This window comes from Triturus cristatus, chromosome 2_2, assembly GCF_964204655.1.
Source record: "Triturus cristatus chromosome 2_2, aTriCri1.1, whole genome shotgun sequence".
Lineage (NCBI taxonomy): Eukaryota > Metazoa > Chordata > Amphibia > Caudata > Salamandridae > Triturus > Triturus cristatus.
This window is the reverse complement of record NC_140582.1, coordinates 1,169,666,520-1,169,684,221: the sequence shown is the minus strand read 5'-3', so window position 1 is coordinate 1,169,684,221 and position 17,702 is coordinate 1,169,666,520. Positions and strand designations below refer to the sequence as shown.

Here is a 17,702-nt window from a genome sequence, read left to right as displayed (position 1 = left end):
TTCATCTGTTAATTTCGAGCGAATACCTGCTACGATCCAGGAAATTAGTTTAACTGGAGGTATAGAGTGGGCCAGACCTGCATCCGATGGTATGACTATTGAGACAGGAGGACTGAGTACAGATATCTGGGACGGCCCCTCGCCCTGAAGCCGGTTTTCAGTTGCTGTATTTACAACTATCGGACAGATTCTCAAGTAACTAAAGTTCTCCTTTACAGAGGGTCCAATGAGATTTATAACAGGGGTTTTAGGGGATTTTATGTTGCCAAGTGCCTCTTTAGTCACTAGTACTCCCAAGTCAACATATGAAGGGCCCTTACTTTCATTATCTAGGTATCTGCCGAATTGTCTAGTTAGTCAATCAATCTCATAACGATTGGGGTGGAGGGGGGGGAGCGGGGGTTTGGGGAAACATGAACCTCTACTAACACTACCAGTGTTCTAATATTTACTGCCCCCTGTGAGCAACCAGGGGGACGGGGAATACAACTGAGGGTAGGTGGTATTTTCCTAGGGACCGCCCCACTGGATGATGCCTCCAACAAGCTGTTTCCCCCCCCACCCTTCGTCAATATCCCATGGTGGTAGATCTCTCTCAATTGAAGTGTATAATGGAGTTCTCTGCTGGTGCTAGGGCTTTACAAACAATTGTTTGTTGCTCCTCAATGTTGGTTAATCTTACCAGGCACAGGGCCTCCTGAACTCCCTTACTCAATTTCAGTTAAAATATTAGACCCATCCTGCCCAACATTGGTTACCCATCCTATACACGATTTAACAACTTTTCCTGGTATGTGGGTTTGTTTAGATCTTTTTATCTTGGGCAACTGTCTATTGGTATTGTGAACTGTCCCCACTCTGTTAGTTTCCTCTTTCCTTTGATTACAGTCAATGGGCCAGGCTTCGTCAATGTTGTACGGGGGTTGACTTTGCCGTCCAGTGTACCTCGTGGTTCACCCTGGGTTAGAACTATCATAGTAGGGGAAATAGGGGCTTGAGGCCCATCCACAATAACAGTTTCTGCTATATCCGTGTGGGAGGAGTAGTTTGAAGATGGTAACTGGGAAACAGAAAGTTGCTCAGGTGTTGGTGCCAGAGAGTCTCCACTCAGCACGCTCTATTTCCTGATCAATGGCTCCCACTGCCTTTTGCATAAAGCCATTTAGAGCGGTATCAGTGGTTTTGAGGCAGGTGTGGCTTTCGCCTCCCCATAGTGTATTAAACAAAGGCCCTTACGTAGCAATAAGTTGAATCAAATGCAATAAAGTTACCTTAGAGTCCTTAGTGTTCTAGACGCAAGTTGACACCACAGAACCAGTTGCAAGCTGTGAGTATTGCAGGACCAAGAGAAAGGGCCCAGCCCAACCTCCTCCAGGCTCTGATGGGCCCGTGCTGTGGGAGCCACGAGCTGGCTAAATGTGCCTCCGGGCGCAGGAAAACTGCTGGCAGCGTCTCCTGGCGCTGTGAATGCGGGGCCTTGCTGCCCCCCCCCCCTCTGCTGCAGCGGTGTTGGCATCTCCCGCATTGCGGGAGCCACGAGCTGGCTAAATGTGCCTCCCGGCGCTGTGAATGCTGGGGGGCTTGCAGTCCCCCCCCTCCTCTGGTGTTGGCAGCTCCCTTGTCATTGCATCATTGCAGTCTCTGACGCCGGCTGCCACATCGCAGGCTGACAGACAGATAGTGCTGTATGCAGGGGGGGGGGGGGGGGGGTCTGGCTCACATCTGCTGGTGCCCTAGAGGATGCGGTCTGTCCCTGCATGTATATCCAATTCCAAATCAGTGGCTTGGTTCCTAATAGCTGGCTGTGTGGTATCAGTCCTTCTGGCGATCGGCAGGAAATGTGTGCCTCAAAAGCTCAGCTCGCCCAGGCACGTTAACTCTATTTTGTAAGATAGCGGCCATCGGGGTCATTTAGACGCCATCATCCCCCTTATTGTGAAAGTACGATGCATAATATATCATTACCCTTCTGGTTTTAATAATATACAGTAAGGAGGAGACTCTTATAACAGTGAAAACGGTTGACAGAAAATCCTACGAGAAGATACTTCCGGGGCCTCAGTAACATACTCGTCAAGAAACGTTCATGGATACTGGTCCTCACAGAATTCATTAGGAACTGTTAGCCTTCGCAGTTAGGTTACTTTTACAAATAGAAAAATTGCTTGAACTTTAAAGTCAATAGTCCGCCACAGTAACTGTCAAACCACGTTTACTATTACTTGTGCTGACCACCAACAATGTAAGTGGATACAGCTTCTCCTACAATTGCTATAGTGATCCACCCAGTCTGCCACATGATATGTATATGACTAGGAACTGTTAGTCTTTGAAGTACATAGGGCAGCCTGTCTGAACTCCTAACAACTTGTCGTTATATCTACGTTTTGCTCTTCTAATTACCAGCAACGGTAGGACATATAGGTATTTTGAACTGGTGTAGTGATCAAGTTCGTGCTGCCGGGCAAAGGCGAGAAAAACCCATGGAAAATGGATGGTTCTGGTTAATCCTCAGCCCTTCCAGGACATGTGGCAGAGTATTAGAGTTAGTTATATCAGCCTGTCATGTTGTTTTATTAAAAAAACATTCTCTTACCGATACCCTAGCTTATGCTATTAGTTTCAGCACATAACTAGCCAGGCATCCGGTAGTACATTCCTATTAAACCACGGCCAATACATCCAAAAGGCAGCCTGCATTCAAGTAATGAATGACAGGTTTAAGCAAATTAAATGTTAAAAAAATGTCAATCAAACAAGGCTCGTGTCAATTAGCACCTAACAAATTTAGTGTATGCTTTTATCTTATGCTGGACTAGCAGTACACCAGAAGAGGCACTTCTTTCCCAGAGTATTGAAGATCTACAGGCTACAATCATGACACTCTGGATGGCAGTGGTTAACTACAGGTAATGCGCACTTTGTGTGCGCTACACTACATGTTACGCAGTTCTTTAGTATAGGTATGGTCAAATAATAATTAAAAAATTCTATTTCCCTTTTGAAGTAGAGATTAATCCAATACCCACGTAAGAAAGGACATCCAAATAGATGTGTCCTACCTCTTTCCCTAAATAAAAAAACTTGAGGAGGTGCTTCACCCATTTGCAACATAGATGAAAAATATATATAAGAGAGACAGGTATGTTCAGTTTGTTAGTCACCATACGTACCTGATTACAGACTGTTTTCTTATACCACATATCTGCACTATACATCCTCTTCATGTGATTGGCCCTTTAAACAGTCTTTTGTCATTTCACTCACACTACTTTTGGACACCGCTATGCTGCTTCTTTTTTTTGTACCAATTTTCATGAAGATCTGGTCTTTTGTTTTGTTGACAAGCGTTGTGGCCTCCTGCACGGTGTAATGCAGAGGACACAAGGGCTATACGGTTGTCAACTCCACACTTTAAATAATGCACATATCGTCTTTGAACAAGGTGTGAATCTTTGGATTATAGTAAAACCGGATCCGTACAAAACTTTTTTTGATTAACTTAATAGTAATGTGATAGGTCTCCACCATAGCAGTCATGTTTGCTTATGTTGCTTTAAAAAAAAAAAACATATTGCCTTGCCAGAATTCATAGTTTACATACGGTGGTCCTGAGGAAGGTGGTTTTGCATTCTTGGCACCACTGAAATGTACCTCGACTGTATGTGGAAAACCCCAGCTCACAACAAAACATATTTCTAGATTCAATCTAAGGTGTATGTGACATTAGGCTGGGGCATGATTTTGGGGGCGTTGGTAGTTCGGCAACTGAAAAGCTTGCCAAACGAGTGCATGGTACATTAAAAAAATGTTTGGAGTAAAAAGTATTTTTAGCTTTCATGATTGTTTGTGTAAATACAGTAAGCTTTTCTCCATTCAGTCTTCGTTTCAGGATTGTAGTTTTTTTTCGCCATTAACACAATGGTTCGCAAGGACGTTTTGACTTCCTTTAGTTCCTGGTAAACAACCCCTATGTAGTATGAACCCTTTTTGTTTTAACTAAGAGTAGCACTTAACAGTGGCTAAACCAGAGATCTCTAACTAATTGCTGGTGGCTCTTGAGCACCTTACAAGTAGCTCTCAGCAGTGAAGGCAACCCCACATAGCTCATTCAGAGGATATGTGTCGATTTAAGAATGCAGCACAGCTCCCCTCAAGACCCTTAGAGTGGAAGGCAGGCAAACCAAGAAAGGGTCCCATGATAACATGCAAATACACAATGTGCTTGCCTATGGTGTCTGCCACATGACCATCTGTCTCCACTCTCAATGTAGCAATATCGAAAGGAGTTTAGCCATGTTGCAATCCCTGCTCTCTCAGTCCCAATCTGTGTGAAAAAGAGAAAAAAGTGCCAGCAGTAACAAGTGAAGACTCAAATTGTTGGACTGAAGGAGTCCGAGTAAGAATGTGAGAGTTGGGTGCAAGATCAGCCCAGGAGCTGAAGAAAGGATGGTCCAGATCCAGAGTTGAGACAAGCCACAAGTGTTTGGGTGAATCTGCAGGTGTGTGTCTGCCATTGTGGCTTTCCTTTATACACAGCATGGGCGCCCAGCAACTATGCCTAGTGTTGAGGACCACCGAAAGTATATGTTGACCCATTAGGGGTTCACCTCCGGCATAACTGTATCCGTTCAAGGAATAACAGTGGTAATGATATAATAATGACCATTCCCGATGTATAATGGGCATTCTTGGTCTAGGTGCGACATACTCGCACTTCAGACATTAAGAACATGCCAGGCCTAGCTTTTAGGCATACTGGTTATGATGGTGGCCACTCCTCGCATTGTAATGGCTATGACAGGCATACTATGGGCATCATGATGTCCAGTCTTGGAATAATGGTGGGCACTATTGGTATACTACAGGCACCCACAGTGTTAAGATTTAGAAGCCATGGCCTTGGACTGTACTGCATAGGCATGTGTAGCAGAATCATTCCGTGTGAGGCATTTGTACACCCGAGGACAGCAAGCCAACATTTTGGGGACTGCACTTCCTAAAAGTTAAAACTGATATTTTGAAAAAGAAAAAAGTGCTTCTCCTGAAAGAGGTATTCATCGTGAAAAGGGTTTAAAATCTGGAATATGTATTTTGCTTGTCCTCAACTAGGGAAATTGCATTGGATAAAAAAAAATTAGCATTTTCCATATACTTTCCAGAAACTAATAGTCTGGCGAAAACAAAAGATAGTATTTGCTAAATACGTTTGAAGCGCCTAGAGACCTGAACAGCTTGAGTGGTCACTGCTGATAATACTCCTTAAACTGATTGCTAGATTAACGTTAAAAGATGCTACTATTTTACAGCCATTAAATTTGCTATTTACGCTAGATTTTCTTGAGCAGTAGCAGCTCGAACTATAGAAAAGGCTGGAGACCCACTGGCTATATAGACCGCAGATGCACATAGTTGGCTATAGCAAAATTATTTTATGACTATCTTCCATTAACTTTAGCGCTGGAACCAGCTGTGGTAGTGCTCCCTCCGAAATTTGATTTTAACTACTGTACTTTTTAAGTGTGAGGAAGCAGTAACCCATTTGTTAAACAAGCATTGGCATAGCCAATAGGTCTCGCCTTTGGGACCTTATAAGTGTTTAGTTATGCAGCACAATATCCTTGGTGCAACAACATCAACTGTTGCATGGCTAAGCACTTATAAGGCCCCAAAGGCAAGACCTATTGGCTATGCCAATGCTGGTCTAACAGATCAGCGCTTTAAAGTATTTCCCAAAGCAACCCTTCCTCGCTTCCCTCTGGATCAGTTGGAGTGCCCCGCCGCCAGTGCCCACACTGTCCCTGCTTGCCGGTCCCTTGCAGAGAAAACAATCACCCCAGCACAGAGACAAACCTGCCTGCATGCCAGAACTATTGCCTTGTTTGTCGCACACAACCTTCTGCTTCTGGAGTTTGTGAAAACCAAGGCGCCCGCTCAGCATGTGTTTCTGGCGCGGGACCCTGCTCTTCAGGGGGGGGGGGGGGGGCGGAGAGAGCACCTTCATCAGGGCGGATCGCTGCTTAAAATAGGGCGGGCGGAGGCTGGGCCGCCGGGATTGAACCACTCCCCGAGCTTACTAACTGTAGTTTCCCGTCACTTGCCAGATCACAGAGCCACTCCATGTATTAGGTTGGTCATAGAATTACAACAAATGGAATGTATTCAAGTGTATCAATGGCTCCCACAGGGATAGAGTTAGCTTAAGAGTAACCCGGCACATGCGCAGTGCAACAACCCCACTTATATAGTGGACCCAGCATCCATTTCGCGTCCTACTCTCCCTGCTGCACGGTATTGGGGGTGGGTGGGGTCAGGAGGTAAGGGATGAGTCAGCTGTCTAGAGTAGTGCTAGGGAGGGAGGGCTTGGGGAGTGAAACATCTATGACATATCACGTACCATCAGGAAGGTCACCATGAGAATGGAGCGTCCTGCGTTCAAGCCATACAATAATGGCGCGCGTGCGGGTCCACAATAGCACAGTCGCAGCCCATTGTGACGGCTGATACGTCCTCTTTTCCTGCGCTCTGTTAAGGGCTCTGCGGAGGAGTGAATGTGGAGAGAGAGCAGAGGGCGCCTGCTGCCTGAAGCACATGTACAGTCACACAGCTGCCTCAACATATCTAAGACGAGCCAGCGCTCCTGCAATGGGGGGTATTGCAATGCAATAGGTCTAGCATTTGCGAGAGTTTGAGCTATTGGCATTGTAATCGCCAATTATACAGAAATGTTACTCAGAGAAGCAACCGACAGTCCCCAATTCAGATATTACATTCAAGCAGAGAACACTTCACTTTTGAAGCGACGACCCGTGCAATGTTAGACTGCTGGACAGACAGGGAAGAGAAGTACTTTATTTGAGGCGGGCAGGCACCCAGGAGCATTTCAAAGCGTGAAAGGTTGAAAGAACGCTGCAATGGTTGTAGCAGGAAGCAGGCCTGCCTGTAAGAGAGAGGAGAGAGCATAACTGTTCCTCGACTCACCAAATCTACACCTAGGTGTGCTTTTCTGAGGGCCTTCTTTCGAGTTTCAGACGCTAGAGCGCTGCGAGTGATCATCTCTGTGCATTCCCTTGCAGAGTAGATGTTGCCATGGAATACTAAATCACTCATGTGACAATTACGTTTGCCAAACGTGTTTATAAACGGTTAGAGTTAACGCTACCAGCGCGTGCCCTGCTCAGCCGGAAGCTTGCAGAATTTGCCCAATTAGCTTCTACAAATATGCTGTCAATTCAAAATGTCAGCACATTCTGTGCCTTGTTAGTACTTCTGTGCAAATGTTGGATCGCTTAATCAGTTCAGCATATTTTCAAAGAATGAGGACAGGGAGCAAAGTATACCTCTTGCAATGCAGGAAACTGCTTAGAGGTTTATGCAAATGCTGCAGAGATCTGTGAAGTGGCACTTGTAGAGCAATAAATGGGGGGGGGGGGGGGTGTAGTCTAACCACCTGAGCAGCTAACATTGGAATTTAGGAAGCGGAAAAGGAGGCACATTGAAATAAATAGGGGTGCACGAAATTTGTGTCATGTGTGTAATTACGCAGAACAAAGTAGCGAAATTATGTGAAATGCAAATCTGTTATTTAGCACTATAGTTGGGCGCAAAATGCACAAGGGCACATTAGATGCTCAAAAAAGTGCAAAAAAGAAAGCCATGTGAACAACAGCTGCTTGCGGTCTGTGGGTCCCGAGGGAGGTATGTTTTATTGTGAATGGCATGTTTGAGGTAGATTTTTTACAAAAAAAAAAATGGTGCAATTATGCTAAGTCGCGCAATGTTGTAATTTACCATAACAAACTATTCAAGAAATCCCAAAATTATATCAACTACGCCAATGAAGTGTACATTTTGCCCAGGGCTAATAAAGTAATTGCTTTGAATTACACAATTTGGTCAAGTGGAAAAGCTGAGATTGATCCAAGCTTCCCGATTTCATCCTCTGCAATTCAGCCATTAGATTGTCGGTCTTTCTCTCTCCCGTTTGTGTTGAATGATTTGAGGATATACACGAGGGCATTGTGTTAACTGAATACATGCCATTACCTAAAGACAAGTCTAAGGGGGACTATGGATGGAGGCCTGCTGCAGACTGACTGTGCCCACAGTGCGCAGGCTTTATGCATTTGTAATTACCCCCGCGGGGGCAGGGGCTGCAGGTCCGATGAGCTGTTCTTCAAGGCCGTGTAGAGTGCTGTGAAAGCGCTCGGAAAGCACCATAATGTTAATCTGGTTTCCAAGTTCGCTATGGACCGAAAACTATTAGCATAACATCCTTCTCGACCACTTTTACAGCACTCTGCAGGTCTCCACTGCCTGCTCATCCGCAGGGTCTAGAGGCGCGAGAATGAGTTGGGAGCCAGAACAGCAGTGGTCACATGAAGGACTGGCTCGTTCTAGGCTCAGTAGTTCAAGAGAGCCTTGAGGGGGCCCGGGCTACCATTTCCACAGTGAGCTGGCGCCTTTGGAGGCGGTTTTCTTAGTCTGGGGCTGTTCCTAGCACCCCTGTCACTTACTTCAGCTTCCCATGGTAATTACAGGGGAGAGGGAGAGGGAGAGATAGAACGAGAACGCAGGGCTGCTTTGAACATTCTTGCCTAGGCTGCTTTTGGTTCCCAGACCGGCCCTAACCTCGAGATGAGCCAGAACCACGTGTGTGAGATGCACCTACCTTTAGAGAGTCACATGTAATTTACTTCTCAGTCCTTATGTCGGAAGCTGGCACAACTACCCCAAGCTGTGCCAATCCAGCCTCACGTTATATTTCAAGTCCCAACCTTTTCATTTTCAAATAATTAGTATCAAGTGTGTTATTCCTTAGATTTAACAAAAGCAACTAGACTACAACTCCCAGAATACACTGTTACCAAATTAAATCCCAGGTCTCAATACATAGTGTCAGAGGCGCAGCTAGAGACAAATTTTAGAGGGAAGCTAAGAGAAAAGCCCTTTGAGCCCAATGGGCGTTGCCCGCATGCATACTGTACTAATGAAATGAAGACCTAAGGCAACCCAATGTAACATGAAGCCCGGATATCTGCAGATTTTTCTTCCTTCCGAAGTTGATAAGTACCACCAAGTGGATTACATCACAAAGTTGGTAACTCACAAGCAGGATACATTACGCAGCTTGGGTTTGAGTGGAGGCCTTGCTTCCTGCAGGATGAGTCGAGATTGAAAGAAGGCCTCGTAGCTCTCAGCCACTCACGAGAGAGAAGCAGCTTCTCTCAATGTTCCTTCTCCATGCAGATCCCGAGCATTGTTAATTCTCGGGAATATCGCGCCATCTGCGTCCTTAGGGGAAAGCAAAGGGCTTTACACCACCTGATAACGACTGAAATGTCTGGTAACTGGTGTAATGTTGGGCCCGGGTGTCACGGGTACAGTACAGTGTGCTCAGCGCCCCATATGCTCAGAGCATGTGCATTGACAAAGGATCAAACCGTGGTACAGCACTTTCATTATAACAGTGCACGGACACAGCATGCACTTTGCACTAGATAAGAAGAAAACACTTATGAATACATCCATAGATTCTTGCACAGTATGGGTTTCTTTGCCAATAGTCGGTGCCTCTCGTGCGTGAACAGAATGCGCCTTTTCTCCCACAAGGTAATTAAAAGTAAACTACAGCTCGTGTGTCTTTGCGCTACCCCCAAGAATCCACAGGTACCTGCCAAACGGAGCCCAGCGACAAGAAAGGGCAGCTGGAGGAGGCGTCTGGGATGGGGGTGCACCGTGGTGGTCTGCAGTTCCTGGTCCCTCCGGGCGCGTCCTTGAGGGCTGGAACAGCAAGGGCTGAGGTCTGCTCGCCCCATGCTGGGACCGGATGTGTGCTCCAAGGACACCGGGCAGGGAAATACACCAGTCCGTGCACTGGCTGACAGCCACTTACACAGGAGAAGTGCAGGGACTGACTAACAACCACGCAGCCTAACAGAGAAGTGCGGGAACAGACTAGCAGCCATGCAGCTGAACAGAAAAGTGCGGAGTGACTCACAGCCACCGGATAGAGTAGTGCGGGGAATGATTGAAAGCCACACAGCCGAGCTGCAGTGCAAGGAGCAGCGCGGCCTCGTGAGAGTGGAGGGCTTGTGTCAGCCCTGCAGCTCCGGAGAGCTCGCTTTGCTGAATCTGCTTCTTAAAATTGAGTGAGAACCTATAACCACCAGCCCGAAGCGGAGGGCGGCAAGCACGTGCCCTTTGGCCAGCTGGGGCGTGAGCCCCGGGATCCTGCGCTAAGGAGCCCCCACACCCCACCGGCAGAGGGCTGTCTGCCTGCGGGGCCCGACTCCCCAACAAAATGTGCTGCCGCCACACCCCAGGGGACCACCTCGGGCTGAGTCAAGACTCCCCCAGCGGACCTCGCAGAGCTGGGCAGTGGCAACAGTCCCAGGGAGCCGCGCAAATTACAGCAGGAAAACAGCACCGGAGCTGCGAAGAGGGCTGCCCAGCACATAGAGGTGAGGGCGGCAAGCAAGCGGGAGCTCGAGAAATCAACTGAGAGGCTCGCGGCCGTCGCCTCCGAGGCTGCCAGGCAGAAGAGCACCGCCGTCATCACCCCCAGAAACACGGTGACCAGCAAACACATGCAAGTCTGTCCACCCAGCTGCATGATAGTTTCAGGTGCTTTGAACAGCATGTGTATTTTGCTGTTTGCAGAGTAAGAGTTGTCCGAGTGTGGAAACACCGAACGCCTCGGGCTGAAAGTAACAAAACAAAAACTAGCATGGTCAGCTTTCACTTTCGTCCGTTGTGAAATCTTTCTTGTCTTTATGGGGCCATGTGTTTGAAACATGGCCCCATAAAGATAAGAAAGCTTTCACAACGCACGGAGGCAGAGGAGCCCGTCTAAATGGGACGGGTTAGAAAGACGGACTAAAATGTCACAAACACCTCTATTCCAACGGCTGGCCACCGTTTAGCATAAACGGTGACACCAGACAATGGAAAAGAGGGGCGGGGCTTAATGCCCTTTACAGAAAATACCCGGTCATTAAACCTCGCCAGCGAGACTGCGCATGTGCGCATCCTACGCCAGGCGAGACCTAAAAAGGAGAAAAGTGAGCAACAGCGCACTGGCCACCTTCAACAGACCCTCCAGCATTTCGCGATTCACGATAAAATCACAAAATCGGCGGACTAGCGCGATATTAACAATATTGGCCGCAATATTTACAAAAAGAGTGTGTACCAGCGGGTAACTTGCCACCAACAATGCACGCAGCGACTGTCCGATGTCACTAATGACTTGGAAAAAGGGCTCTTCCAATCACTTGTGTGATTGTTTTTGCATGGACTTACATCACTGTGATTCGCATAAATTTAAATTATGCATATAGAAGACGGATTCCGCTACCGCCTTTTTCCTCAGGAACAGAAAAAATCTGAAACGGCTAATAGGGTTCATCTTTTACTTCTGTTGCATGGTGCACTGTGGCCTTTCTGGAGATGCAGCATGGTGCCCTATGTTGCTTAGAAACCTCATCTTCCCTTCATTGCGAAGGAGGTGTTGCGTCAAGAAGTTGTAGACGTTCAAGATGCACCATCCTCGTAGACTGACATTTTAATTTCATGCCCACACGTACTCTGTTGCCTCGAGGGAGGTTTCATTTGCGTGACCTTTAACCCCCCCCCCCCCCCCCCCCCACTTTGCTCTATCCTCCCGATTTAGAGCCTTTGGAGAAATTAAATATTAACTTTTCCTTACTTATGAGATGATCGTAAATAAGATATATCCAAAAGATTTATAGGAGTTTGAACCAGAGGTTCACTGAAACTGACTGCTTTTGCAGTTTCATGTGTTGGATTGATTTGCTTTTAATGTTTTTATCTAACATGAATGAACTGAGAATGTTATTAAGGGTCTTTATTTAGGATAGCAGTTTTGTATTCATATGCTTTATTATACTCTTTATCCTGCCCTTTTATGATCTTTTTAAGATTGAATATAGATTATTGAACTAAACTGAACTAGACTGCTTATCCATGGTGTATGTAGTCAGCCTTGTCAGATATAAAGTTCTCTAATAGGCAAATGCAGTATGTCTTTGAAAAGTATTTATTTTGAAACAAATGCACAGAGCCACATAAGTTTATTGGTGTTCTGGAGCAGCCAATGGAAGAGGTGGTGTATTGCCAGAGCCGCTGGTGCTATCTTGATTTAAAGAACATCCAGATTGTGCCCCTGGGACAATTTTCCCTGGCATAGTGAACCCCGTAGTTGGTGGGGAGGGGGGATCCATTCGCTATTTTGGAGCAAGGACACATCATAGTTGGAGTAAGGATAGACCTCTTGTGAAAAGTGTAGATGATGGCAAGATGGAGGTGCCACATTAGCAGGCCCAACAAACCACGCGAGACAGATCCTTATCAATGAAGAGACTGCTAAGAGATGTGCAGAGCACCTCGGTACAATACCAGAGGCCATGGAGAATGCAGTGCACACCCCACAACATGGGTAAACCGAACCAGATTAAACCACAGGGACTGTCCAAAGAAACCTGTTCACTTCCCCCAGTCAAATGTGGGCCCAGCTGACATGAAGATGGAAATTAGCTATGAGAAAACAAAGCATGGCCAATACCACCCTTGAGACAACCCTCTCCCTTGTGGCCATCACTCCCACAAGGGAGGCCCTCCTTTCCTTGATGGACTCAGTTGCAGTGGATGTACGTTTGTTGTTAGATGGCTAGAGGAAACTCATGTACAGAGAGAAATAAACTGAGCTGAGTCATATCAAACTGACTGCAGCCCAAACTCTGGGGAAAAAAAATGAAAGACCTCCCTCAGCAAGTCCGTTTTTCACAGTACATGGCTGAGGACTTGGAGTGAAGATCTTGACACAATCATGAGCATGTGGTGGGGCTGCCAGAGAAAATGGAGAGGAATAATATGCGAGGTAGACAGTTGGGGTGTAAGGCCTGTTCTTCCATACTGTTGAGAGAGCACAGAGTGCCCACAAGACCTCCTGCTTAGCACCACTGGGACTTGTGGTGGCTTGACTCAAATTACAGGGACAGATATGTGATTTTGTAAAGCGTGAGAAGGGTTGGGCATTACCTGTTGGAAAACATGGTCAGATTATCCCCCGACTATACAGCAGCAGCTCACACTATATTCCTTGAAGTAAAGCAGAAACTCGAACATATGTGGATTAAATACCTGCTGCTATTATCAGCAAGCCTCTGCTCCTTTTCCATAACCAGTAGGTCTCTTTTGAAGGCCCAAAGGAGAAATGTGTCTGGTCCGACTCACAGGCAAGTAGTTTTCTGGACTACTTTATGTGTGGAAACAGTGTCCTTAGAGGAGGCATGGGCAGAGGAAACCACACACTGCTCAAACTGGATGACCAACCCCAACACAGGAAAAAAAAAAGAGTAAGGGTACAGTGGTATCCTCTGTAGAGCAACTCATCAGAAGTTTTCTCCAGAGGAACAGGTATTCAGAAACAAATTCTACAGACTCTGGCTCAGAAAAGGGCTGCTTGTTCGTAGGTAAGAAAGACCTTCCTACATTTACAATGGGTGCAACCGATGGATTAATCTCAAATTAGATGATGATCATGATTGAAGCTCTGGATTCCAGAGAGGGGATTGCCTTGAAACAGACAATCTATAAGGCTAGCAGTTCAACAGTTACACCAATCGGAACTATAGACACAACATGGACAGGTGGTGACCAACAGTAGAGTTCAAAAGTCATACAACCCCCCGGCTCCCATCTACTTTGTTGCTGAAGAGAGATACGCAGACAGAATAGTTAATTTGTCTAGGCTGAGGGTCATTCCTTGGTGTCTTAGTTAGGCTGGGTATTGTGGAGGAGCTAACCATTTGTTAATTCTCTGCCAGTATTGGTGTATGCTCAAGTCGACCTATGAGGACTGGACCAGGTAAGCAGGAGGTGACTTCCCTATGCCGTCTGTCTCACTTATTTGGATCAGCCACTATGATCCTGCACCATAGGGTGCCTGAGGAAGAGGTGTCCTGCCTCACGGATCCAGAAGGCAGCGGTGCCCCGGCAGGGGAGCATACATGGGCATTAGAACATCCCAGGGAGAAATACAGCTCACTCCCACGAGGTTAGGACTGGCGCTGTGCTTCCATAGAGCTGTACACACTTTAAACATGTCTATTGCAAAGTGGAATACTGTGCTAAAACAGTTTATTGATTCCAGGCTGAAAATGAACTATTACGAGAAAAATAAAGGGACACAAAAATGCCGCTAAATTTCCATATTTGTGCCACTAAATTTGCTAAGTCATGCCGCAATATCTTGGGGAAGTGTCTGCGTAAAGGACATGGTTGAGAGGCTTGGCAATCAGTAGTAAAAGATTACATCGAAATTGTGGCCTTTGATTTAGGTTGGTAGTGGGAGACTAGGCCTGAAATTTAAAAGGACCAACAGATCCCTAAATGTATCAGCCCATGTGAGCATGCAGAATCAAAATGAATATTAAGGTCTCAAAGTAATACTAAGTGAGTTAGAAGTACTTGCTGTTGTCAACATTGCAGAAAGATTACTGAATTCACTGGTGGCTGAAGTGTGTCTAAACTAAAATTATTTAATAAAGACCCTGCAGATTTTCTAGCTTATGGTCAGATGTTTAACATGACCTCATATTCACACACTTCAAAGAATTTTCGCCAAAAACGCCACACCTCATATGTATTTTGTAATCTGCCAGAGACTAAGAAAAGAAGGTGAACTCCCTCAAATAGGTTTTTCGGTAGTTTATCTGGTACGTTAACATAGACAACAAGGGTCGAGGAGGATTTAATTAAGTAATGATTTTATGTAATAACTACTTTTAACAATTTGCATGAATGCTAGGGAATTTATTCTATAATGTACTTCAAACGCGAAAAAAAAGCCAATGCACGTGCAAAAAGGCAGTAAGTGAACCCTCAAGGCGCATTAAACGAATAGGCCCTCGAAAACAAGATTCATATCACAAAGTAATCTAAGAATGCAAATACATGCTTGTGTGCCAAATAGCAGCCTCGTTTTTACATCATGGGAACAAAAACGGTCACGTTCCTACTTCGCACATCTGGTAACATACTGGATTAAATAGTAATCATAGGCAGGTGATGCCCCTGAACTAAGTAACTAACACCAATGTGCACGTGAGACGGTCCTTTAAAAGTTATCCCATTGCACACCATTAAGAGCGACGGAAAACCAATATAGACAAAGAGAAGTAAGAAAAACAGAGTTAAGTCGTCGATAAGTTGCCGGGTTCGTATTCCCTGCCGGGAAAAAACCTTCGAGATGCGGTACAGGAGTCCTGGGCATTTGCAATGCGCCATCCGCAGGTGGGTTTTGCACATCACTGGAACCATCAAAACGTTCATGAAGCATCACCTAGAAATCTCGATTTCAAATGATGAACATCCGTTTGTAGATTGCCACCGCATACCTTGAGAAAAAAGCAACTTGCTGACTGGACAAATATTGAATGCGTTATAGCTTCCCAAGAACGACTTACGTCCGTTGAATTCAAAGTGATAGTATGACATGAATGAACGCCTTCTCTCTGACAGGAGTCAATTACTATTTGAATTCCAGGAGACACCAATACGCCATAGAATAGCCACCTTCCTTCGTCAGCCTAGACGACCACTTGCAGATTGAATTAGAAATACAAATTTCGCCCGCCAATACTCCCAGTCATTTCATCGCACTGTTTAGTTCTTGATCTATCCTTTAACCAAGTTTGTTCTATCACGTCTAAAGAGCTGGTAGACGAAGACCTAAAAGAGGCTAACCTGGCACTATACATCATCCAAAGCAATGGGGGGGGGGGGGGGTAATTTTCACTACGCAGACACCGAGTCTCATTTTCCTCTCTTCCGAGGCCAATTCGCCCACTTTTCTCGAACAGACCCTCTGCTTTCGGCTGACTGAAGAAATGCGCCTAATAAGAGTAACGCTTGGCACGGGTAGTAAGGCTAGAAACAGTCAATTCGTGTTAAGACAATATGTGGTGAGGAAGAAACACAACTAAAACACTACACAAGGAGTAAACAAACTCCCTCTGTCCGGGATAATACCCCATTCACAAAGCTGATTGGGCATGGAACACAAGTTGCGTCCCCGGAGCCGTCGCCATTTTAACGGAAGGGGGCGCCTCGCACACTTCCAAGCGGTAAGATGGCGGCGGCCGCTTGTGGCGTCGTTTGTTTATCTGGCGGCTGGTGCGCAGTGCTCCTGCCGCTCGTTACCTGTGTGCGTTCCGCTGTGCCCTGTTCTGTAGTCGGCGGGCCGGTGCAGCGCAGTCCCTGGTTCTCACAGGAACAGCAGGACCCAAGCGGCGCCTCTCTAGCCTGGGACGTAATGACGCCACCCCACACGCAAGACCCGTACAGGCCGCGCACGCTACACACGCTGAGCGTCATTCGCCGGCGAAAGAGTGGCCACTGCTGCGCATGTGCAATTGTTAATGGCCTATTAGAAAAGGGACAAGAACACAGTACGAGTTAGTGTTAGCGGCCTTCTTTAGATAGGGACGTAGCAGGCTTTTTCAAATAGCACTGCACAGTAATGTGCCTATCAAGACATTAAAAGGACAACCCTTTAAAGACAAGCATTTGCAATGCAATAGGTCTCGCAGTTGTTAAGAGTTTGAGCTATTGGCACTGTAAATGGCAATGCCTTTTATTTATGTGTGGGTTTTTAAAACATAAATAAAAAGCATTGTCATTTACAATGCCAATAGCTCAAACTCGTATAAATGCGTGAAAAAGAGAAGGATGGGAGGGAGGATGGGAGGGAGGAAAGGGGGAAGAGTGGGTGGAAGGAGACAGGTAAGAGGCAGAGAGGGAGGGTGGTGCAAGAGCAAAGATGAAGCGTTGAGAGAGTGAAGGGGCAAGAAAGTGAAGAAAGGAATAGGGATGCAGAAAACAGGGACGCAGTGGAGGAAAGAGGGGGATTGAACAAAATTAGATAAGGGGGAAAAAATAAAATAGAGGAAGGGAAAGAAGAAATTGCGGCAGGTAGAAAGGTGGGAGATGCAAGGAAGAAGGGAAGATGAAGGGAGAAAGAAACCATGCAAGGAGTAAGTCGGAAGCAAGGACAGATGAAGGGAAATCTGGACTGAGGTGCACCAAGGAACAGATGGAGGCGTACACTTCAGCAAGGAAGCAGGCCATGATTATTAGAAAATATTCCACATTTAATCCACGCCAAGTGATTTCACAGTGCATTGGAAGGTAATAGACTCTAATTAAAACTAACACAAGGATTTTAATAGTATTAAGGCAATGGAATTCCCGTGCTGCACTGGGCTGTTAATTGACTTCCATTCATGTAAAGTATTTCTGTACACTTACTGCGTAGGTATCCGTAAACACGGAGACAGCGGGCGGGCCATGGAGGAGAGTCCGTGTGGAGGAGGGCAGCAGAAGTTGAAACCTTCATGTCAGCATCAGCCACCCGGTGCCCAGGCCCCGCCATTACATACGTCTGCCGCCGCCTTATTGTTATTGACAGCGCGGCTTATGTTCTGCACGTTGGTGGAATGCACCTGGCTGATTATTATTCCAATCACCAGAGGGAGAGCGAGTCACATTAATTTGTAGACTTTGGGGATTTAAAACAATTGTTTTTCTTGAAGGTAAGAGTATTGTTTCTTCTAGAACATTCTGTTGGGGGTGGGGGCGGGTGCTGTAGAGTCTCGAGGTATGTGACGAGTCCGATG

General features: G+C 46.2%; 1 protein-coding gene across 4 annotated transcripts in view; it reads right to left on the bottom strand.

Moving 5' to 3' along the window:
• The window catches only part of ZNF638 (zinc finger protein 638), a 994,232-nt gene extending 977,815 nt beyond the window's left edge, over window positions 1–16,417 (bottom strand). Inside the window, exon 1 of one of the 4 annotated variants that reach the window (XM_085642741.1) lies at window positions 16,228–16,417. Coding sequence is in view for 1 of the 4 variants with exons in the window: in XM_085642742.1 (XP_085498868.1) it covers window positions 16,228–16,401 (174 nt within the window). In the remaining 3 variants the exon portion in view is untranslated. The remainder of the gene's footprint in view (window positions 1–16,227) is intronic. The other 3 variants (XM_085642742.1, XM_085642740.1, XM_085642739.1) reach the window with 3 other exon arrangements.
• Window positions 16,418–17,702: the final 1,285 nt, after the last annotated feature.